At 40.0% G+C, this 20,514-nt stretch overlaps 2 protein-coding genes across 4 annotated transcripts; both read right to left on the reverse strand.

Annotated features, from left to right (window-relative positions):
- Positions 1–160: 160 nt before the first annotated feature.
- Positions 161–4,315, reverse strand: LOC147157812 (zona pellucida sperm-binding protein 1-like). 3 transcript variants are annotated; one of them, XM_086061981.1, is made up of 11 exons: positions 3,624–4,315; positions 3,412–3,527; positions 3,164–3,350; positions 2,364–2,486; positions 2,120–2,289; positions 1,937–2,034; positions 1,702–1,850; positions 764–938; positions 547–682; positions 310–384; positions 161–233 (listed from the first exon to the last, which is right to left on the reverse strand). In XM_086061981.1, exons 1-11 carry the CDS (start codon positions 4,126–4,128, stop codon positions 225–227), a joined length of 1,743 nt encoding a protein of 580 aa, XP_085918107.1. In that variant the 5' UTR covers positions 4,129–4,315; the 3' UTR covers positions 161–224. The 3 variants fall into 3 exon arrangements, with proteins under 3 accessions (XP_085918107.1, XP_085918108.1, XP_085918106.1); XM_086061982.1 differs by having other exon boundaries at positions 161–384; positions 3,412–3,515; XM_086061980.1 differs by having other exon boundaries at positions 161–384.
- Positions 4,316–4,394: 79 nt separating this feature from the next.
- On the reverse strand, positions 4,395–19,328 carry dus3l (dihydrouridine synthase 3-like (S. cerevisiae)). Its single transcript, XM_086061979.1, has 16 exons — positions 19,246–19,328; positions 9,728–9,823; positions 9,031–9,280; positions 8,545–8,893; positions 8,268–8,335; positions 8,052–8,141; positions 7,927–7,968; positions 7,697–7,849; positions 7,347–7,463; positions 6,570–6,635; positions 6,376–6,486; positions 6,024–6,120; positions 5,857–5,932; positions 5,537–5,725; positions 5,337–5,465; positions 4,395–5,090 (listed from the first exon to the last, which is right to left on the reverse strand). Exons 1-16 carry the CDS (start codon positions 19,263–19,265, stop codon positions 5,018–5,020), a joined length of 1,926 nt encoding a protein of 641 aa, XP_085918105.1. The 5' UTR covers positions 19,266–19,328; the 3' UTR covers positions 4,395–5,017.
- Between the last annotated feature and the right edge of the window lie 1,186 nt (positions 19,329–20,514).

Raw genomic sequence — 20,514 nt, forward strand, 5'->3', positions numbered from 1 at the left:
TAAACCGTATACGAGGGCATTGCAATGTTAATATATGACATACATAAAAGGTATAAAATTGCATTCTGTCTTATAATAAAATTTTTATTATAAATGACATGTATCATCTTGTGATCTTGTTTTGAGGCATGACTTAAGGACAAATAAATGCACAACAGGATACAATTGGCAGTCTGTTTAATATACAATAAAATATGTTAGGTTTGTCCACAGGCTGTGAGTCGTTATGGTACCTTCAAAAACATTACAAAAAAAACAAAACATTCAGATATTTATACCATGACACCAATGTGCTGTTTAAAATCTCACTTTTCCATCAAAGCAGCGCTCTTCACAAGTCTTCTCGTCCGACCTGCAAACCTCTGAAGAGCACAATAAGTGGATCTGTGGGGACCATATATATGTCGTACAGAATAAAGTTACGTATGAAAAGCCATTACATCTTTTGATCAATATCCTAGATAACTTTTTGGTCCATGTACATAACAGTACTCGTAAGACAATTCAGTGAACTGGATATAGAACTCCATCTTTCCAGATACTCACTTGCTCATCGAGGTACCTCTTAGTTTTAACATCCATAAACTGGAACGCCTTAACCACAAAACGTCTCTGATGGCGATTTTGGGGCAAATTGCTCACTTGCAAAATGGCCACGTTTGGGTCATAAGGATTGGCACACCTACAGTGAGCAACATGACATACCTTGTAAGACAGCACAAATAAGAACAAAAGAAAAAAAAATGTTGAGATGATGGCTTACCCTTCGTAAACGAGCACCAGGGCATTCTTTGCCGAGCGAGGGAACGCCAGACAGTACTTGACCAAAATGGTCGCTTTGGGTTTGGGAGACAACAGTCTCAGTTCCAAATACACGGGTTTGCCCAAGATGTACCGCAATGTCGGGAAAGCAGGCAGGAAGGTAGAAAAGGTCTCGTCTGTTTGAAATTACGTACAGAATTTAAACAGCCAAGCTCTAAACTTCATATTCAAGGATGTTAGTGTGATATTGAACCACTCGGGTCAAGAACTTTTCACTTAGACATTAGATACATTTCACAATTGACTGCTGTTTTGACAAGTGTGATATATCACCTAGGGATGTGTTAAAATAAATAAATAAAAAAAAAATAAAAAAAAAAGATTCTAATTTAGTGCGATTCAGAATCGATTTTAAATGTCCCAAAATCGATTTTATTTAAATTATTTTATACGGTCTTGCCTTTGTTTAGAGCGCTATCCATGCTGTACCCGCTTTGGCCACTTGGGGAGCAGTGTGGTTCCACGCGGTCTAATACACGGTTAAGTTGTAGCCACATTAGAGAGTAGAAGGAAAAAAGTCACGATCAAGTTATTCCAATAAAAGTTGTTGTTTTTTTGCAGCGTGGAGCCGTTCTTTTGAGTGATAAAAGTGCCGCGAGTAGCGCGCTAATTAGCATTAGCGAGTCAGACTGGAGTAGATCATTACAATCCCCTTGCACATCTATAGATTGAAGCAAAAATCATTGGCAATCAAATTGTTTTGAATCAAAAATCGATTCTGAATCGAAGCGCGCACCCAAAAATCGGAATCGGGAGACATTCAAAGATTCCCACCCCTAATATCACCTGTGTCTACAGGTGTTCACTTCTTCAGTTACATACAGTAGAAGCCGCAATTTAATCGGCGTTTTGTGTTTTTCAACAAGTGGGATATCAGACCTGTGGCAATCCTCAATTGAACGCCGTACAACCCAACAGAGAGGATGGACGTCGGCAGGTTGCGACTTGGGATCTTCACCATGTAGCCGACGCTGGCGAACGGTTGGTGGTCGTGAGCAGCCGAACCGTAGCGACACTCTACCAGGAACCTAAAATTGAAAAGACAAGATTAAAAAAAATAAAAATAAATTGCTCTAAATTTTGTCGTATCACAAAAAGGTGTCATATAGAGAACCTTAATGGGTCCGTTCTTGTGATGATGCCGTATTTGAGGCTGAGAGCTTGGACGAGAGTCTGGACTTCAGCCAGGTAGAACCTTGTCATGCCAATGTCCTGAAAGTGAATTGCCAAGTCTTGAGGCACTAGAACGCAATATACAACCTGACTTTACTATATGCACCTATGAGTGCCAACTTACATATGTACGTGTACCACATTCAGATACTTTGAACTTAAAGATGGCAAAGTTGGCATTCACCACAACAGGTTTGCAGTCGGTTCCGGGAATCACCAACTGGGTGGGGTCCAAAGGCATGGAGGCGTATGTGGAGCGGATGATGAAAACAAAATGAAGATCTACCGTGCACTCTGCGAGAACAATTTTAAGTTAATGGGCGAGAACCTTTTTTGTGTCACAAAAATATTAATTAAAAAAATGTTACCATCCATTGGATAGAAGCATTCATACGAAGTTGGATCCACACAGCATCCCAAGCCCACACAGTGGACGGGCAAAATTCCATAATCGCCACAAGGCAGCTGCTCTTCAGGGGCGACGGCACAGTCTGAAGTCAAAATATTTCATCAGGGGTGTTCAAACCTTCTGGGTTCAGAACCCCTTAGAAGAAAGATATTTTTACAAGCACCCCTAATACAACTCAAACACAATTATGTGCAACCCTAAATATTATAAACATAGGCACTAAGAGTGGTTTCGGAATTTTACAATTCATATATTTCTATGAGCAAAGCTTCAAATTCAAATTGACAGTTCTTTGGCCACAAGATGGCGCCAAATCAATACTATTTGGTTTACTTTTAATAACTTTGCTTTAGCCTGAGCTAAAAAAAAACAACCAAAACCAGCAAAAATATTTGTTTTTCCATCAAATAACGGAGGGCAGTTTCCCAAAAACAAATCTGTAAATAGGTGAAATTGCAAAAGCCAAACCACGACTATGCAGGTATCTTATGAAAATAGAAGGAACTATGTCATAATTTAGCGCATTTAAAAAAAATACAGCTTTTTTTTGTAATATTAAAATGCTGGAAAAGATGCATTTACTGTATTATAAAAATAATAATAATTGTACTACATTCTTAAATAAAAAAAACTCCATTCCTATAATATGGCTTTTGTTTAAAAGGAAATAAAAATAATAATAAAATAAACACTTGACATGGGCTCATTTTTAGTACCAGTAACAGCACGATGTCATACGCCGTGTCACTTAGCACTCACGTTGTGCCCTTGGTGGCGCTTGCGGCGGTGACGGCGTGCGGCACTTTGCGGCACCGGCGCGATGCGATGGGCCAGGGGTGGACTCGGGGCCAGGGGTGGACTCGGGACCCGGGTGGCACGCCACCGTGGCGACTTGGGCCTCACCAAGCTCATCCTCGTACATTAGTTGCAGGCTGTAGTTGTCGCTCTGGAAGGCATTTGGCATCAGGCTCCATTCATTTGGATTTAAATGACAACAGATGACTTACATCCCCCGCACGGCATCCGGTAAACGGAACGGTTAGGGTGTTGTCCACGCGGGTGACGTTGAGACCACATTGATCGTGAGCGACAGGTCGCGGGTTCTCAGAACCTACAGAAAGGGCTGAATTATAACATACAATATTTCCACTATAGTGATTTCAAAACTTTCCACTGCTGGGACTAGCGATGCCAATTTCGATATGGAACGAGAACCTACTCCAAACTTTCACGCTGCTGCTTAACGGAGCGGCTGGAAGAACAATCCCGAAGCCTTCATCCTCACATGTGACTCGGAGTCCGGCGCGACTCGGGTTGGTGGTGCTGGTCCACACCCTCGGAGAAGACTCAGCGGATTCCTCCTGGGTCCCATTGGGTGGTGCTTCGCCCTCCTTCGCGGGCTCGGGGTTCAACGTTTCCACTTCCTCCGAATCAGAAAAAACGCCTTTGTCGTATTCATTGCCGTTACTGCCTTCATCCAACGTCTCGGTTTCCGGTTCTTCAGAAAGTGACGTTTCATCTTCCTGCTCCCATCCCGAAACCAGAAGACCCCAAGTCAGGACCGAAAGCAGCCACAGGCGAGCCATGTGGACCCCAATAGAAAACAAATGTGGCGTGGCAAAACCTTTGCAACCTCCACTTGTTGCTGCGGTGGTGCTTAAATGGTCACACCTGGTGGATTCTGATTGGTCAAATCCCAGCCACTTAACGAGGTAGGTGTGCATTGTCAATCACATCCAATTAAAGCATATTCTGAAATATGTCTCGTGCCCGCTTCTGTTTGAACGTGATTTTATTGTTTAAATACAAATTTGATTAGATGTTGAGGTAAAGTAACGTTGATTATTATTATAGTAAAATATAAACAAGCATATGTCAGAATCGACTGGAAGGTGAATTGTCATAACGTAATGTCATCTTTAATATTGTGCCGGGTTCTACAGAATGACCACATCAGTCTATTTGGACATAAAGAGTCGATAAGGACGCCTGGCAAGAGCTCATCTTTAATATTGCAAAGTGAACAAAATATGGTAGAAATCCACACTTATGGTGCTGCTGTTTTGGTTAGCAACACAACATTGTAGAGCAAGCATGATCTCCACATGATGTAAGATTATCTTTAGTACTACACAAGTACAGATTCCCCACTAATTCGTCCAAGAGCGAGTTGATGTGCTTCCCTAAGTGCTACTGTTTTGGTTAGCAAACAAAACATTATGCAGCAACCGCATCAGTTTGGTAGAATGCTAATCATTGTCTTCAATAACGTAGCCTCAGTTCAAATAGCACACAGCGAACTCGTTTACAATGTGAAGTCAGAACAAACACCTTCATTCATCCGAGATGCTGTTTATGTGCTGCTGTTTTCATTAGCAACAGAGTTCAAGTGACAGTGGTATTTTAAGTGTGGCTTTATTGCACAGTACAAGTGTACCAAAACTCAAATTCACATATTTTTTCTTTATCAGTCACATATTTTTTCTTTATCAGTCAAAACACCACACACTTGATTTTTTACGTCTCGACATCCCCACCCCCCCCACCCCCCCAAAAAAAATCCTGAAATGCTTCTCGGGGCGAGGGGAGGGGAGGGGGGCATACAAATATAACTCACTTGTATGAATTGGCTTTGTGTTTGGGCAAAAAGTTTAAATTTGGGGGAACAGGTCCAAGCAGCATTTCACTGGAAAACAAACAAAACATTTGAAAGAGGATCATTATGTAAAGCAGAACTAAAGAAATATAGTCAAAGTCCTTTTTCACACTGCCTGCAAATGACAATGCCTTTTAGATTTCCTAAAATGGATCCGCCGTTGCCACTTTTTCAGGTTGTGTGTTAAAAGGCAACAGTGGATAGATTTCAATGTCCTGACGTGACTCTAACGTCCCAATTGACAGTATCTCCGCGTGAAAAAGGCAGGGCGCTCACCTGATCCTGATCCAGTCTCCGACGTTTTGACTGGCCATCAGGGACTCCAGGTAGTTCCTCCCCATGTAGTACGGTGGCCTCTCGTTGATCTTCACAGGCACTCGCTCCAGCAGCCCCACTGGAATATACCTGATGTATATTTTTGCCCCATGAAAAAAAGGCTACATGTGAACCGGTGCTGAAAAACAACTGGCACGAACCTGCACATGAAGGAGAGCCACTCCAGCAGGAAGGTGCGCGTCTTCTCCACGCCACGCGTGTCCGAGCCCCAGTGCTCCAGGCCGTAGTTGGTGAAGTCCCTGAGGATGTCCAGACGCTCGGCCGACGAGATGTCCCAGTGGCGCCCCTCCTTGATTTCCGTGAAGAGCCACGGCTTCACCAAAGCGCCCCTGGTAGATAGTCATAATTAAAAAAATATATATTTATTTATCCTGATGCTTACTTGTGAAACGATTTCTTAAAATATGAAATGTATGGCAACGTACTTTGATGGTGGGTTGACTACGGCGCTAAAACCAACCTTGCAATCATGATTCCAGAAACGCCCGTCTCTTTGGCTCTCATGGCATCCTCGTAGGACAGAATATCGCCATTACCTAACAAAATACAGGAGAAACTAATTCATTGTTCCGCATTATTCAAAAATGTAACAAACTGTTCCGGATCAATCAATCAATCTATTTATACCAAAGAGTGGTATGGGGCTTGCCAGCTTGGAGCAGGTGGTGATGTAGTGCCAGTCGGCGAGCTTGGTGTAGCGCTGCTCTCTGGAGCGGCCATGCAGCTAAATTACAACATGGAAGAAAAACGTATTAGAACGCCAAAACACTGTTTTGGCTCATTTATTTAAACAACTGGGAGCTGATTTCAATTGTAAAAAGAAAAGCTTAATGTATATCTAAAATAACTGTGGCGTTCAAAATGAATGGGAAATTTCACTTAACAAATAATGCATTTCTTCATTTTTACAGCAGAATAATAGCTTTATGATGAATTGAATGTTATATGCAGAATAATTCTGGATAAAAAAATTGTTTACAGTGATCATAGAGACGCCCCATTTCTTCATCTCTGGGATGAGTTTATGCGCAATGTTGTTCTTTTCCTGAACGCCGGTCCGGATCTTCACTGTTAAAGGGACGTCTAGCACCTACAGAATGAGGGGGGGGGGGGGGGGGGGACATTTGTTTCCTCCAAAATTTGCACAATGTTTTCTTAAACATGTACACTCACATAATTCATTCCACGGATGATCTGCTCAAACTTGCGGGTGCGGGTCATCAAGCCGCACCCTCCGCCCTGAGGAGCAAAAAATAAAGTGAGCCAGGCATGCATGACTACGGAAGTGTATTGCATTCACTTGAAGAAAAAAAAAAAGTTCTTCTGTTTTATTGAATATTTTCCCCCTGTTTTTTTAGTATTTTTTTTCTGTTAACATTTTTTTTTCTCCTCTGTTTTTTTGAATATATTTTTTCTGTTTTTCTGAGTAATTTTCCCCTGTTTTATAAAATAATTTTTTTTCTGTTTTTCTGAGTAATTTTTTTAAGGGGTTTTCCCTCAAGAGATTAGAGAACAAACCACAATACGGTATACACATGCATGCCTTTATTGAGAGCCAGTAAGTAAACATGACCATCTTATTGCATATGGAGGTATGCGGGAAAGTGTCCACTTCCGCTATTAGCGAGTCTGCAACAAGTCACTTGGAGTTCAGAGGTAAAAATTTTAATTACTCCGGAAAACAAAGCTGGTGTTCTGTTTTTCGGAGTAAATGTATTTTTCCGTTTTTTTAAATATTTTTTTCCCCTGTTTTTTTAAAGTAATTTTTCAGCCTGTTTTTCTGAATACTTTATTGACAGATTTTTTTTTTAGTAAAACAGGAAAAAATATTCTGAAAAACTGGGGAAAAAAATACTCAAAAAAACAAAGCTCCCCCCAAAAATTTGTCAGAAAAATAGGACTTGTTTTTTTTCTCAGGTGAATGCAACACAGAAAAAAGAAGAAGCTTACCTTCTTATATACGAGGTCGATGGGGCACCCCGAGTTGATGTCCACAAAGTCCACCTCCGTGTTGTTGTTGATGAGCTCGGCGCATCTCGTCATGGTATCGGGGAAGCAGCCCTCCACCTAAGAACCAATTCATTTGTAAAATCAGTCAGCGTTTATTACTCCTCAATTTATGATTTGGATTTCCGCTTTAAGTCTTTCGGCACGTGTTTGAAAATTCAGCCCCCAAAGCCAGTTTAATATTTAATAGAAATTTAATAGAAGCCCGAAAAAAACACGAGACGTCTGCCATTTTGGTTTGAGGTGGACATTTTAGGCTCATTCTGCTTATTAAAGTTGTTTTGTAACCTAACCTGAACTCCAAAGAGATCCTCACTCTCGTGCCTCTTGAGCAAAGCCCACTCGGACTGCTGACCCTGGAGCAGGTTGGTGCACATGGCCATCTCGCCGCAGGTGATGTCCGCTCCCAGACGTTTGCACACGCGGCGAAACGGCAGGTTGCCGCACTGAGGGAATAAAAGGAAAGCCGGGAATGAACGGCTGCATCAATGACGCGTGGAACTTTCCCTCGACTGGCACATACGGTCGTTAATGGGGCGAGGTAGAGTTTGTCTCGGAAGTCCACCTGGCAAGGGCAAAACACATTCATTCAGCCATCTTTGTTTTGACTGTAAAAATATATATTGTATACAAGGGAGTGGAAGATACCTGCTTCTTCTCACATGCTCGCAACTTGATGACGTCCACGTCGGTCAACACACCGACAGTCCTCACCGTGGAGGGTTTCTCAGAGCTAACCTGCAACAAAAAAATACATTAAAAAAATCAATTGAAACCTATTACATGCTCTACAAGAGGTACTTTGTTTTATGTGGTCTATCAGTCATATAGTATATGACAGTATATATATAAGTACATTCTTACCTGTGTTTCTGCATCTGTAGATTCACACTTTGTTTTGGTCGTTGAATCTGCTGGTAAGTCAGCGGCGCCTGGTAAAAGATTGAAATAATTGCTCATTAATATCTCTCACGTCAGCTGTTCTCAAACTTTTGGGGTATATTATTAAAATCATAAATCAAGTTTAACAAGGTAATTAACTTCCGAAAATTATATTTTGCAGACTCCCAAGCATCTGGGGACCCCAGTTTGAAAATGACTGTCTTATTTATATACTCAACAAAATAAAATGTCTTCCTACCATTGCCCTGTTCTTTTTTATCCTTGCTGTCGTTGAGCGCCGTGAGGTACTCTGCCGACTTGCTGAATGCAACGGAATGCTTCCTCAGTCGATTCTGCAGCTCTTTACTCAGGCTGTTCCTCAACGGCCTGCGGCCCTCGCAGCTTTTCACCACGTCCGCATTCTCGGCGCTCTTCAGCTCCGCCGTGGTGTGCGCCTTGGCAAAGCGACAGGAGAGGCCATACGCACACTTCCCGAAGGTGTCGAAGACGTGGCAGCGTTCGCCGATGTCGGCGGGCTTGTTGGCCAAGTACATGGCGACGTCGTGGTAGAAGTGGCACTTGTCGCCGTAGGGACATTCCCGGTTGTCCTAGCGAGTTGAGAGGGACAAGCGTTAAGGAAGTCTGATCGCAATAGGTCAACTCAGGATAGGCTTCGCCTCACCTGTAACCCAAATTAAGGAAAGCAGTATAGAAGATGCACAGATGTCGTGTTTAAAATTCCTACCTGACTAACATAGGCACACAACCTCTTTTCCTCGTAAGATTGTGGTTTCTTGTGTGGCCTTGACTTGTTCTGCCCCCTCGGTCGTTTGCCGTCCGGTTTGGCGCCTTTGTTGATCTCTTCTGTGTCCAATTTCACCTTTTTAATTTCAGGCTTCTCAAAGGGGTCCTCGGATACCTTGCTCTCGCCTCCCTTCAAGCTTTGCCATTCGGAGTCAAGAAACTCGTGGAATTTGTCTTTGCTGGTGATGAATCTGTAATTGCAACAAACGGGAGGGTGTTATGTGTTCAGTGTTATGATGAGAGGGAAATTCCACTTGATCTCATGATTTAGGAGGAGCTTACAGATGCAAATTGAGAATGTTTACAACATTAAAGGTTTACTATTTTTATTCTCCACAAAATGGCAGAAAGGTAGTACCTTTCTATTGGAGAGGACGGTGGCCTGTTGAAATGAAGCTTTTACACTCACTTCAACATTGTCCCCTGGCACCTATGCCACAAGATGATGCCAAAGCAACACCGAATATAGTGGGGCAAAACATTTTTTGGCCAGTTTCCCATATAATTCATATTTGATTTTGGCCAAATACTTTTTTACCCCACTGTAAGTAAATTTGAACAAGTGATTAAGAAATAAAAAATGCACTTCGTATTTTACAATTGACAGTTTGGTGGTAGTTCATTGGCTAATGACTCACTCTGGTTTGAGGGCTGCTTCACCCTTAACTGCAGCCTCTGTACCCTTTGCAACTGCTGTTTCCTCTCCAGGTTTTTCCATCATATCTGCCTGTTTGCTAAAAAAAAGAAGAAAAAAGGACATCGTTATCGTGTACATAAAATCAAAGAACACGATGACATATTTAGTAAGTACTTAGAAAGTAAAACAGCCCTAAGTACTGTTGATTTATGTTGCTTACTGTTTACTTACTAGTTTGATGGTGTTGACAGCCTGGCGTCCACTAATCAATGTAAGCTAGCTGCTAACGCGAAGTTAAACAGTGAAACAGACAATAGCTATTTCTTAATGCCGGCGAGGGTGCAGAACTGTACTAAAATAGTATTATTTACTTGTGTTTACTGTCACATAGTATTAATATGCAAGTAATGCGACGAGTATTCGAAAAGCGTGAGAAGGCAACAGTACATCGTTTAAAAGGGTCCGGAAAGGACATACGAAGACCATTAGTTCCGGGCCGGTGTGTACCGCCCTAGTACCGTAGGGAGGCGGCAGTGCATCGTTATCATCTTACCGGGTTGACTTGGGTCACAGTACTTTTTAATGTTTCATGTTATTTGGTTAACTATACTTGTTTAACTTACATTTCCAACCACGTTGACACGTTTTCACGTAGACAGGCTTTTGCAGAAAATAAAAATTATTATTATTCATTCTACCCCTAAGAAATAACATAACGCTAATTAAACTGTCAATATCAATAAGTAAAAGCCAAAAAGCACTTTGACTCCATCCTTTGGATGCTCACCGAGCTGAAGACTCACAAATTAAATCAAAGCAAATTATATCACTTTTAGGGCACTGAATGAGGTTTATTTATTGTAAAGATCCTTGATGAGCCCCAAGCGAAGACAGTTCGACTATGTTCTTCTGCAAGTTGCCATTGTTGCTGGCGCGGAAGAATGACTCGGGCGAACGCTCCAGGATGCCCACAATCTCCTCACGAGATGTTCTTCCACAGCTGCCAGCACGGAGAACGCCAGGTTGATGCCAACTTCACTTTTTTTTGTGTGTGTGTGTGTGAGATCTTCATATTGATCAAATTTACGTCATCACATGTCAAACATGACTGAATGTAAATATATTGAGATGATTGCAGACATGCATGCGTGCACACACATTTGCTTCTGGCATGGGACCCTGGACATCTGCCTGGGATGTCTTACTCGCCCCCCCCCCCCCACCAAAAGTGCTAATCCTCAAAGTGTCCAGTGACCCGTTTTCACTGCCTCATTGTCATGTGTCACTCCCAGTTAGCTCCTTGTCATACAAACCTGTGGATGTTCTCAACATACACATTCATCAAGTCTCCCCCGACACGCACACGTCACCGCTACTACTTTTGTAAGATCTTAAGAGTTGAAAATGAACAGCCTGTTGTAATGATTTCCGGAATAACCGAATAGTGGATCCCACCAACGCAGAGACACAAAGGATGTGGCTTGACAAATTTAATTGTACACAACAGAATTCTACAACACAAAGCGCTGGACGAAACCAGGAGAAGAACAGTTAACAAAAGTCGCTTGCAAAGTATGCAAGGAAAACAAACAAAAATACACCCGAGGGCTGCACAATCGCACAACGCGAATAAGAAAAACCAAAATACAAAGCGGATAAACTAAAAGCGACGTGGGAAAAACAACGCGTTGATAACAAGCACCCGGGCAATAAGCCGAGGAACCAACAACATAAAACTACAAGACTCACGTCAGAAACTGTAAACAAGAAACGAAGCTAGAGATAAGAATTTGGAATTTGGTCCTTATAAAGCGTTGATTTGTGAATGAAAAACAGGTGCAGCGCAGGAGGACACGCCTCTGTACTCAATCAGAGACAACAACACAACGCAATGAGAGCACAACCGCATACAGTCATCTTGGCATATGCTCTGTAACAGCAAAGATAGAATGAAGAGTCAAAGTCAACACGTTTCTTTTAGGCATTGGAGGCACGTTGCTGTCTTTGTGACCCCTTTCAATCGGCCTTAAAAAGTTTGGTTTTTGGGGGGCGTCCCCCCCCCCCACCCCACCCTACCCCACCCCACCCCACCCCACCCTACCCTACCCTACCCTACCCTACCCTACCCTACCCTACCCTACCCTACCCTACCCTCAAGTGGGTGTGACAGGGAAGATATCAACATAAGATAAGATCAACATGTGTTGCTCACTGTTTCCAATAGGCGGTGATTGAATTTTCCACCACAAAGCATTTGCTACTGAAGAAAACCTTGAGGCTCTTGAACGTTGCTTTTAGTCTACTGGCGCAACCCAAACCCCCCCCCCCCCCCTTTCTCACTCGCCGCCTGGCCTCAGCCCTACTTTTCTTTCTCCGCCTGATGTTTCCATTACAGGAATAAAAGCATGACGGCTAATCCACTTATGTGTTCCTTGGATGACACGCACACACACGGATACAAAATACACACACAAATTCATGCATGTTGCATATGGACCTCAGGCTACATTAATACATTGCCTCTTTCCAACACACACACACACGCACGCACACGCTGGTGGTAATCTCCCAAGACAATTTCCCACCGGTCCTTCCTATGGAGTGAAGATATGAAGGAATTGAAGTGTTAGTGGGGGGTTTGCTTGAGTACGTAAGACGTTCAAGAGATCTAATTGCGATGTCTTCAACCTCACCTTGTTTTTTTTAATCGTTTCTCACCGGGAAAGTCGTTTACGCTCCATTTTGTCAAGATGAAGATTTAAGGACTTAGCGGTAAGGAAGGAAAAGTGGAAGGGTGCGGTAGAAAGAGAGGTCACACGCCATGGTGTCATAATAGCAGATTTATTTAAGGTATAATGTGGTTTGTTCTTATATTTTATGGGTTTGATACTTTGAAGTTAAAAAGGAATCAATAAAGTGCAAATATGCCGAATGCTAACCTTAACCCTAACCTTTCCCACTAATTTTATAACTCCAACCTTAGCCCTAAACCAGGGGTCGGCGACCTTTCCTGTCAAAAGAGTCATTTTAGGCCAAAGTAAATAACACAAAAAAATTTGCCTGGAGCCGCAAAACATTTAAAGATTGTGATGATGGAAACAGTTTGTTAGTGTTAATCTAATGCGCTGAAGGCCAAAGAGCTGCACTATAACACAAAAATATGCAGCATCAAATACGTGGACATTCATTTTCTTCTACCTTTTGTCTTCTGTTTTTTGAATTTTGTTGTTGTTATCATTTTTCATACTTCATTTTTCATACTTCATTTTTCATACTTCATTTTTCATACTTCATTTTTCATACTTCATTTTTCATACTTCATTTTTCATACTTCATTTTTCATACATTTTTAGTCTTTTCTGCCTTTCTGTCAAATGTCTGACATTTTTGGCAATTTTATGGACATATGGTAATTTCTCTTCCTTTTTTTGTAAATTTTATGGCTATTTATATATTTACACTTTTCTGCTATAAATTTTCTGATATTTTTGGTAATTTTGTGAATATTTAATGGTAATTTTCGGAAATTATTTTAGTTTTTTTGGACATTTTATGATGACTTTTTAAATGTTTTTTTCTGCCCTTTTTAACCCATTGTGGCACATTTTATGGTGATTTTCTTCTTCTTCCTTTTTGGGAATTTTACGGCCATGTTTTGGACATGTTTAGGTCATTTTAAAAATGTTTTAAGTTACCATTTGTTTCTCTTTTTTTTTTAGACAATTTAAACATTTGGACTCCATCATCACTCCATGTCATCCATCCATTTTCTTAACCGCTTAGTCCTCACAAGGGTCGCGGGGAGCGCTGGAGCCTATCCCAGCTGGCTTGAGGCAGTTGGCGGGGTACACACCCAGAACTGGTTGCTAGCCAATCCAGGGCAACCATCCACACTGGCAATCACACCTACGGACAATTCAGAGTGTTTAATGAACCTGCCATGCATGTGTTTGGAATGTGGGAGGAAACCGGAGCGCCCGGACAAAAAAGCACGGGGAGAACATGCAAACTCCACCCAGGAAGGCGTCCTCTGCACTTGGAGGCGGACTCTGTCAATTTTTGAAAATGTAATTATTTTTTTTAATTTTATCATTAATTAACTTCAAGAATATTTTATCTAAAAATTTAATATAAACATGAAACAAATATGAACTTCAACTCTTTTATTTATTTTTTGTGTTCCCACATTTTTTAACTGACAAAACAACACAGGAACGGAGTCTAATATGACCATGTTTATTCTAAGCAGGCATTTTCTAACTCAGAATCCTTGAAAAATCAGCCATGCACACGCGCACACACTTTTGGTCAAATGTTAATGATTTACTAATTCCCAGCCTTAAATCTCTGGGCGTCAAAATTCCTCAAGCTTGCAAGAGAGAGAGAGAGAGAGAGTGAGCGTTAAAAGAGCGGGAATACATAGAGGGGGGATGAGAGGGAATTAAAATAAAAAAATAAATAAAACACCCCAGCACTTCACTTTAAAATAATAACCATGTCATGGTCTGATTGCTGTGTTTTTTTCCCCACCCTATATTTAACTCAGTGGACTGGGAAATGAGAGGAACGCCGGCAGAGGTGACGTGATGGCGGCAGAAAATCAAAGATGGAGACGGAAAAAATGAACTAAAGGAGGAGGAAAACGTGGATAAACATGCGAGGTAAACTCATGTCATTGCAATTGTAAGGAGTCAGTCAGATGCTCACTGAACTGAAGTCTCATTTGGTTGGACTTTTGATGCATTTTGATTGAGCTCGATATTGGAACACTTTTGCATTGCATTCTGTGGACATGCACTATTTCTGTCATCAGAGGTAAACAAAACATGCTTGAAGAAAATATGCTACATAATAATAAGAACAAAATAATTGCAATAAGTATTCGGAGTGTTAAAAAATTAATCTAAATATAAGTACCGGTAAATGGATATTGAACAAGTATTCTCTACAAAACTATGTGTGCATGTAAAAATAATGTTTAAAAAAAATGTAACTGTGAAATAACTAATGAAAATTTTTAAAATGGCTGTCAGTGAATTTTTTTTAAAATTCTGACAAGATTTTTTTTGTCAGCTCAAAATACTTTAAAAATAAAATCAGCAAAAAAATATGTGTGCATGTACAAAAAAATATATTTAAAAAATGTAACTGTGAAATAACTAATGATTATTTTTAAAAATGGCTGTCAAGTGAATAAAAAAAATCAGATTTTTTCAAATTAACAAAATTTAGATAAGATTTTTTTGACAACTCAAAATGCTTTAAAAATAAAAACTATAAAAAAAAATATATGTGTGCATGTATACAAATATATATTAAAAAAATGTAACTGTGAAATAACTAATGAATATTTTTAAAAATGGCTGTCAAGTGAATAAAAAAAAATCGGACATTTTCAAATTAACAAAATTTAGATAAGATGTTTTTGACAGCTCAAAATGCTTTCAAAATAAAATCAGTAAAAGTAAAGTAAAAAAAAAATCCCCTTCAAAATGATTGGAAAACGTCAATGTCTATTATTTTCTTTTTGTTGCATACAGAAGACACTTTGATTTCATACCAAAACATGAATATGAGATTTCAAAATGCTTTGCTTTTTTCTCTGGTCTTCTTGTTTATGTTTTCACCGGTGAAACCCCAAACCAAAAACATACACCATCTATGGTTTAAGCAACCAATGTTCCATATTGTTTTTCTTTTGTGAATTTCTCTTTGTGTACTGTATATTGTATTTTATTTTGAAAAATGTGAATCCAATTTGAGCATTAGATTCATTTGCTAAGAAAACATTTATACTACTATTTATTGTCTTAATATTGTCTCCTCCCAGAGACAACTTACACTCAATTTCATTTGCAATATTATACAGCAGGTAGCAACAAATATGTGACCTTATGAAATTAGCATCATTACGACAACGTTTGGTCCCCGACATGTAAATCAAACCTTTAATCAGATCTTTTTCGGCTTAATTAATCAAGGAAAGTAATGAATGCAACGTCCTGTTGTGATGAAAACATGCACCACAAGTGTGTGCGTGCGTGCGTGTGTGTTTGTCCTGTACGTGTATGTGCAACAAGCCAGTCCAGGTGGCCAGATAATTAAAACATGTTTCTCATACTTGATTTTACGCAGAAATTTAAACGCTAACATCTGGGCCCTATGAGGTGTGTATCCCGTGTGTGCGTGCGTGTAATTAATCTCACCCTTGTTCTCTCTGGAACATCGTCTTCGTCTTCATGACAAAAAGAGACATTTTTTAATCAAAGATCATTAAAGCTGAATGTCAGGAAATTAATGATGTTGTTGAGTGTGAATCACACGCACACACGGGGGAAAGTATTGGGACACAAACTCCGGAGTAGAAAGGAAAGAAAATGCATTTTGGAATCGGGTCGTGTTTATTTACTCAACTGAGGTCTTTAACTCGTTCACTGCCATTGACGGCTATAAACGTCAAAAATTCATTTAAACTATTTCTATTAGTGAAACTTTTTTTTCCACTTTGGTTAACAAGAGTATGAAAACATAGATGTTATTTTTTTAAATAATCTTTTTTTATTTTTTTTAAAGAAAAGATTATTAAAAATTAGGGGCGTCAGGCGATTCAATTATAAAAAATTAGGGGTGTCTAAATTTTTTAATTGTAATTAATCGTATGACTTCACTAGTTAACTCACGATTAATCAGAAATTTTATATCTGTTCTAAATGTGCAATATTTTTTTCTAGGTTTTCATACTCTTGTTAACAAAAGTGAGAAAAAAAATGTTAAACTAATAGAAATAGTTTAAATGAATTTTTGACGTTTATAGCCGTCAATGGCAGTGAATGAGTTAAAAACATTTAATCGCCCCAAATTTTTATTAATCTCTTTTTTTTATTTTTATGAATTGATGGCAGTAAATTAGTTAATTGTGATTGTAATGTTTGCGCTGCTGTTTTGGTTAGCAACAAGTTGTAGATAATTGCATCAGGCTCCTCCCTCAAGTTCTTCTGCACCAAACTCATCCAAGCATGTTTTCTTGAAACAGCTTGAAAAGTTCCTTTCAAATTGTCATCAATACAGCAAGCGGTGTTATTTTTATTTTTTTTACCCCTTTTCTCTTTGCACTGTTGCACAGCATTATCGCCATGGCAACCAGACCTGTGGAAGACTTTGTCGAAATTGTGTGTATGCGTGTGTATGCGTGTGTGTGCGTTTTTGTAATACTGTATTTTCTAATCCTGGACCAATTAGTTTCAACTCCAGACGGAAAGGAGGAACGTCTGCTCGCTCTCTTTTTTTCTTTCCTTCTCGCATCTTCACCTCTAAATCATTTGCTACATCATCCACGATGAAGCTTGTTAAAAGTTTTCTTTTGACCTGAAACATTTAAAAGGACAAATCAATGCCGGATGATGTTCTTCGGATCCAATTAGCTCATTTGGTGTCTTTGTTTTTTTTATTTGAGAAAAAAAATCACTTTAGATTTTCTGCAAATTGAATTATGAAAATGTGATACATTTTAGGCCGATCATTTACTTTGCCATGCAAATGTTATGTTTTAATTTTCATGAGTCACTCAGCTCATATTATATTCAAAATAATTAGGAGTACAATTAGATTAGGCTTTTCCCACTGTGTTACTTTTTGTATAAAATGTTCCATACCGGCACACCTGCTGTTCAAACGTGATATATTTCCAGTTAATATAACTCAATCAGCACATATTATATTAACTAATTCACTCCCGGCCATTTTCACTGAAGCAACCCCCTTCGCTCCCGGCTGGTTTACTGGATTTTGACAGATTTTGCAAGGCCCACAGAATATTGTGTTCTATTGCTATAAAAACATGGAACCTACCAAAAGAAAGGTTAGAGTGTCTTCTTTCATCAGGAAAAAAAAAGGTATATTTGTGTCTGTTTCAGCTATTAGCATTAGAATATAGCTATGTTTCATCATTATTCACAAATTGTTTAAAACTGTGGGGGAAACAGCTTGTTGCAACATGGGCCTGGTTGATCTCTTATACTCTGCTGCCACCTGTTGGTCGTCTGTTTGCTCTAGCATAAAAAAACATTTTTAAAAAAGTACTTTTTGAGACCATGGCAATATTTAAAATAGTTTCCCTTTTTTCTAAGCAAATGACTTAATGTATTTCGTGAATAAAGTCACACAAGTTCAAGAGTTTATATTTCAGTGTGTTAATGTCAACTGCTAAACAGTTTGCTTGTTTGCCGCCCACAGTTGCCTCTTCAAAACTATGCATTAACTTCTTGTTTCTACTTCCTCTGTGGCCCACGGGCATGTGTGTGTGTGAGAGTGTGTTTCTCCCGGGTGCACACACACACACACACACACAGTCATTGTGCCAGTTGGAGGCTGAGAGCGTGGCGGAGAGGAGCTCAGTGGGAGTACAAGATGATACCTCTGGGGCTGATGCTCCCCCCCCCCCCCAAAAAAAAAAAACAAGCAGCCGACTGGCACGCAAACGCACACAAACATGAACTTTTGAACTGCGAGCTTGCGCGCACACACACACACGCGCTCTCAAGCACTCGGAGCCTTTTTCATTTCGCCTCAGACTTCCTGTCAGTCGCATTAGTTTGGATTTGGAACGTGAATGGGACGTTCAAAAGGCTGCAAATGAGGTTAAACACGGCGTTAGTCCAAGTCAAGTTGTTACATGGAGATGTAGATTTTAACACCTCCTTCAAATTGACGCCTCCCTTTTAACACCAGGAAGGGAAAAAAGAATGGTAAGTGTCATTACATCAGTCCATAGATGCTTTTAATTACTACTGCTGGGCTCTGGCTAAGCAAAACAGCAGCACCTAGCATGTAAACAGTATGGCGTTGGACCGCCTGTTGTAAGACACTCAAAGGCCTCCCCTATCTACAGTTAAGTAAACATGTGATATAATGTTAGCGCAAGAATTTCCACTTGTAATTTTAGCACAAGCAGAAAATATCAAATGTGTTGTGCATTATTAGCGTCGAATGAAAACAGGGGAAGCTCACAGTGAAAATGTACACTGTAAAAAAATGTATAAATTACTTGAAAAAACCTAGTCATGTTTTTTCACTCAGAAATTCGAAGTATTTGACTAGTTCATAAAAATAAAAAAAAGAAGCTACGTAAGTGTTCAGGTAGAAACTCATGACCTACATGCTACCACCTGAGCCATGCCGCTCTTGCTGTGTGTCCAAAATGAGACCAAAAGCGCTCTTGGGGAGGATTCCACCTGATTCCAGCAGTATACTAACATACAGAAGAAAAGCGGCATGGCTCAGGTGGTAGAGTGGCTGTCACCCAAGATGAAGGTCATATGTTCGTTCAACGTTTGCATAGCTTTTTATATATATTTTTAAAAATACATTTGTAAGATGCACTCAAAACTCTCCTTGTAAAAGTTACCTAGAATTTCTGAGTGAAAAAACTAAATATGACTTTTTTTGGAAGGGAAGGGGGGGGAGGGGGGGCACTATAGCGCTGCTTAACATTACTGGTAGCTTTGCCGCGTCGTTATTTACCCAGAATGCAATCTTGTCATCCGATCAGCTGAAACTTTGTGATCCAAGAAGAAACCACCGAGATGGCATTTCCCCCATAGACACCTGGATGGAAAAAAAAACTGAAATTGAACTAATGTGAAATAAACTCAACTATATTAAAATAAAAAATAAAAACATAGATATTCCTCAAAATGTAAAAAGAAAAAAAAACTAGAATATAAGAAGAATTTTGATTTACACTTGGGAAGGTACTGTACTGTATAAAATGTTTAAAATAAAATAAAATAAAATACAGTAAAAAAATAGAATACATACTGGGGAAGCTTCTGTATACTGTATATATTTAAATACATAAAATAAAATAAAATATTTCCTGGAAAAAGTTGTACTGGATGTTGAATTAAATAAAACTGAATATGAAGTTATCAATAGCATTGGATATGAAATAAAATAAAGTAATAATTATACAATTATTTCATCTTTTTTTTAGCATAGCTGCAAATTTTCTCTTCTTTGTGTCTCCTATTTAATAATTAGCTGAGGGTCAAAGTTGAACTAGGGGTGGCCCCACAGACATTGATTTCTTTTTCTTTTTTTTTTATAGGCTAATTTCTTCACTCTAATATGACGTGGACGCCTGTCAATCGTGTGGAGGCGAGTCCGAGTGTCCATGTACTGTAAATATGGTTGAAGTCAACATATTTAGGATTCAAAGTGATAAAGAACAAAGGAAAATACACACACGCGCGCGCACACGGGACTCTATTCTCCATATGGAGTGTCTCCTGAGAGAAAAGCCAATGAGGGAAGCGTGCATGTGTGCTTTTTTTTACATTTTTTTTATACGATGTCACTTTCTTGAGTGTGCGTGTGTATGTGAGAGGCCAGTGCACCAGTCTGGAAATAGGGGGCACATTAATCTTATTTGTCATAACCTGTCCCGCGAGACACTTGGACCCCCTCGTCCCTCTTCTTTTTTTTTTTTTTTTTAACCTACGCACACACCCACACACACACACACACACACACATGCGCAGTTGTGCGCACACATCACACACCCCTCCCGTGTGCTATCAGTATCTGCAGCGGGCAGAGAGAGTGAAGCTAATTACATGTGAGCGCTAAGACGGTGGAAGCGAGACAAAGAGCATGCTGGCGCGTGTGTGCGTGCGCGTGCTTGCGTGCGCGTGGCCTTTGTTTGCAGCCACGCCGCAACTATCACGCGGCACAAATTACACTCCTCCCTCTCATCAGTCCATGTTCGGTGTCCGTCGTGTGCGTGCGCGC

This window comes from Leptonotus elevatus, chromosome 19 (assembly GCF_054856555.1).
Source record: "Leptonotus elevatus isolate MCC_2025b chromosome 19, RoL_Lele_1.0, whole genome shotgun sequence".
Taxonomy (NCBI): Eukaryota; Metazoa; Chordata; class Actinopteri; order Syngnathiformes; family Syngnathidae; genus Leptonotus; species Leptonotus elevatus.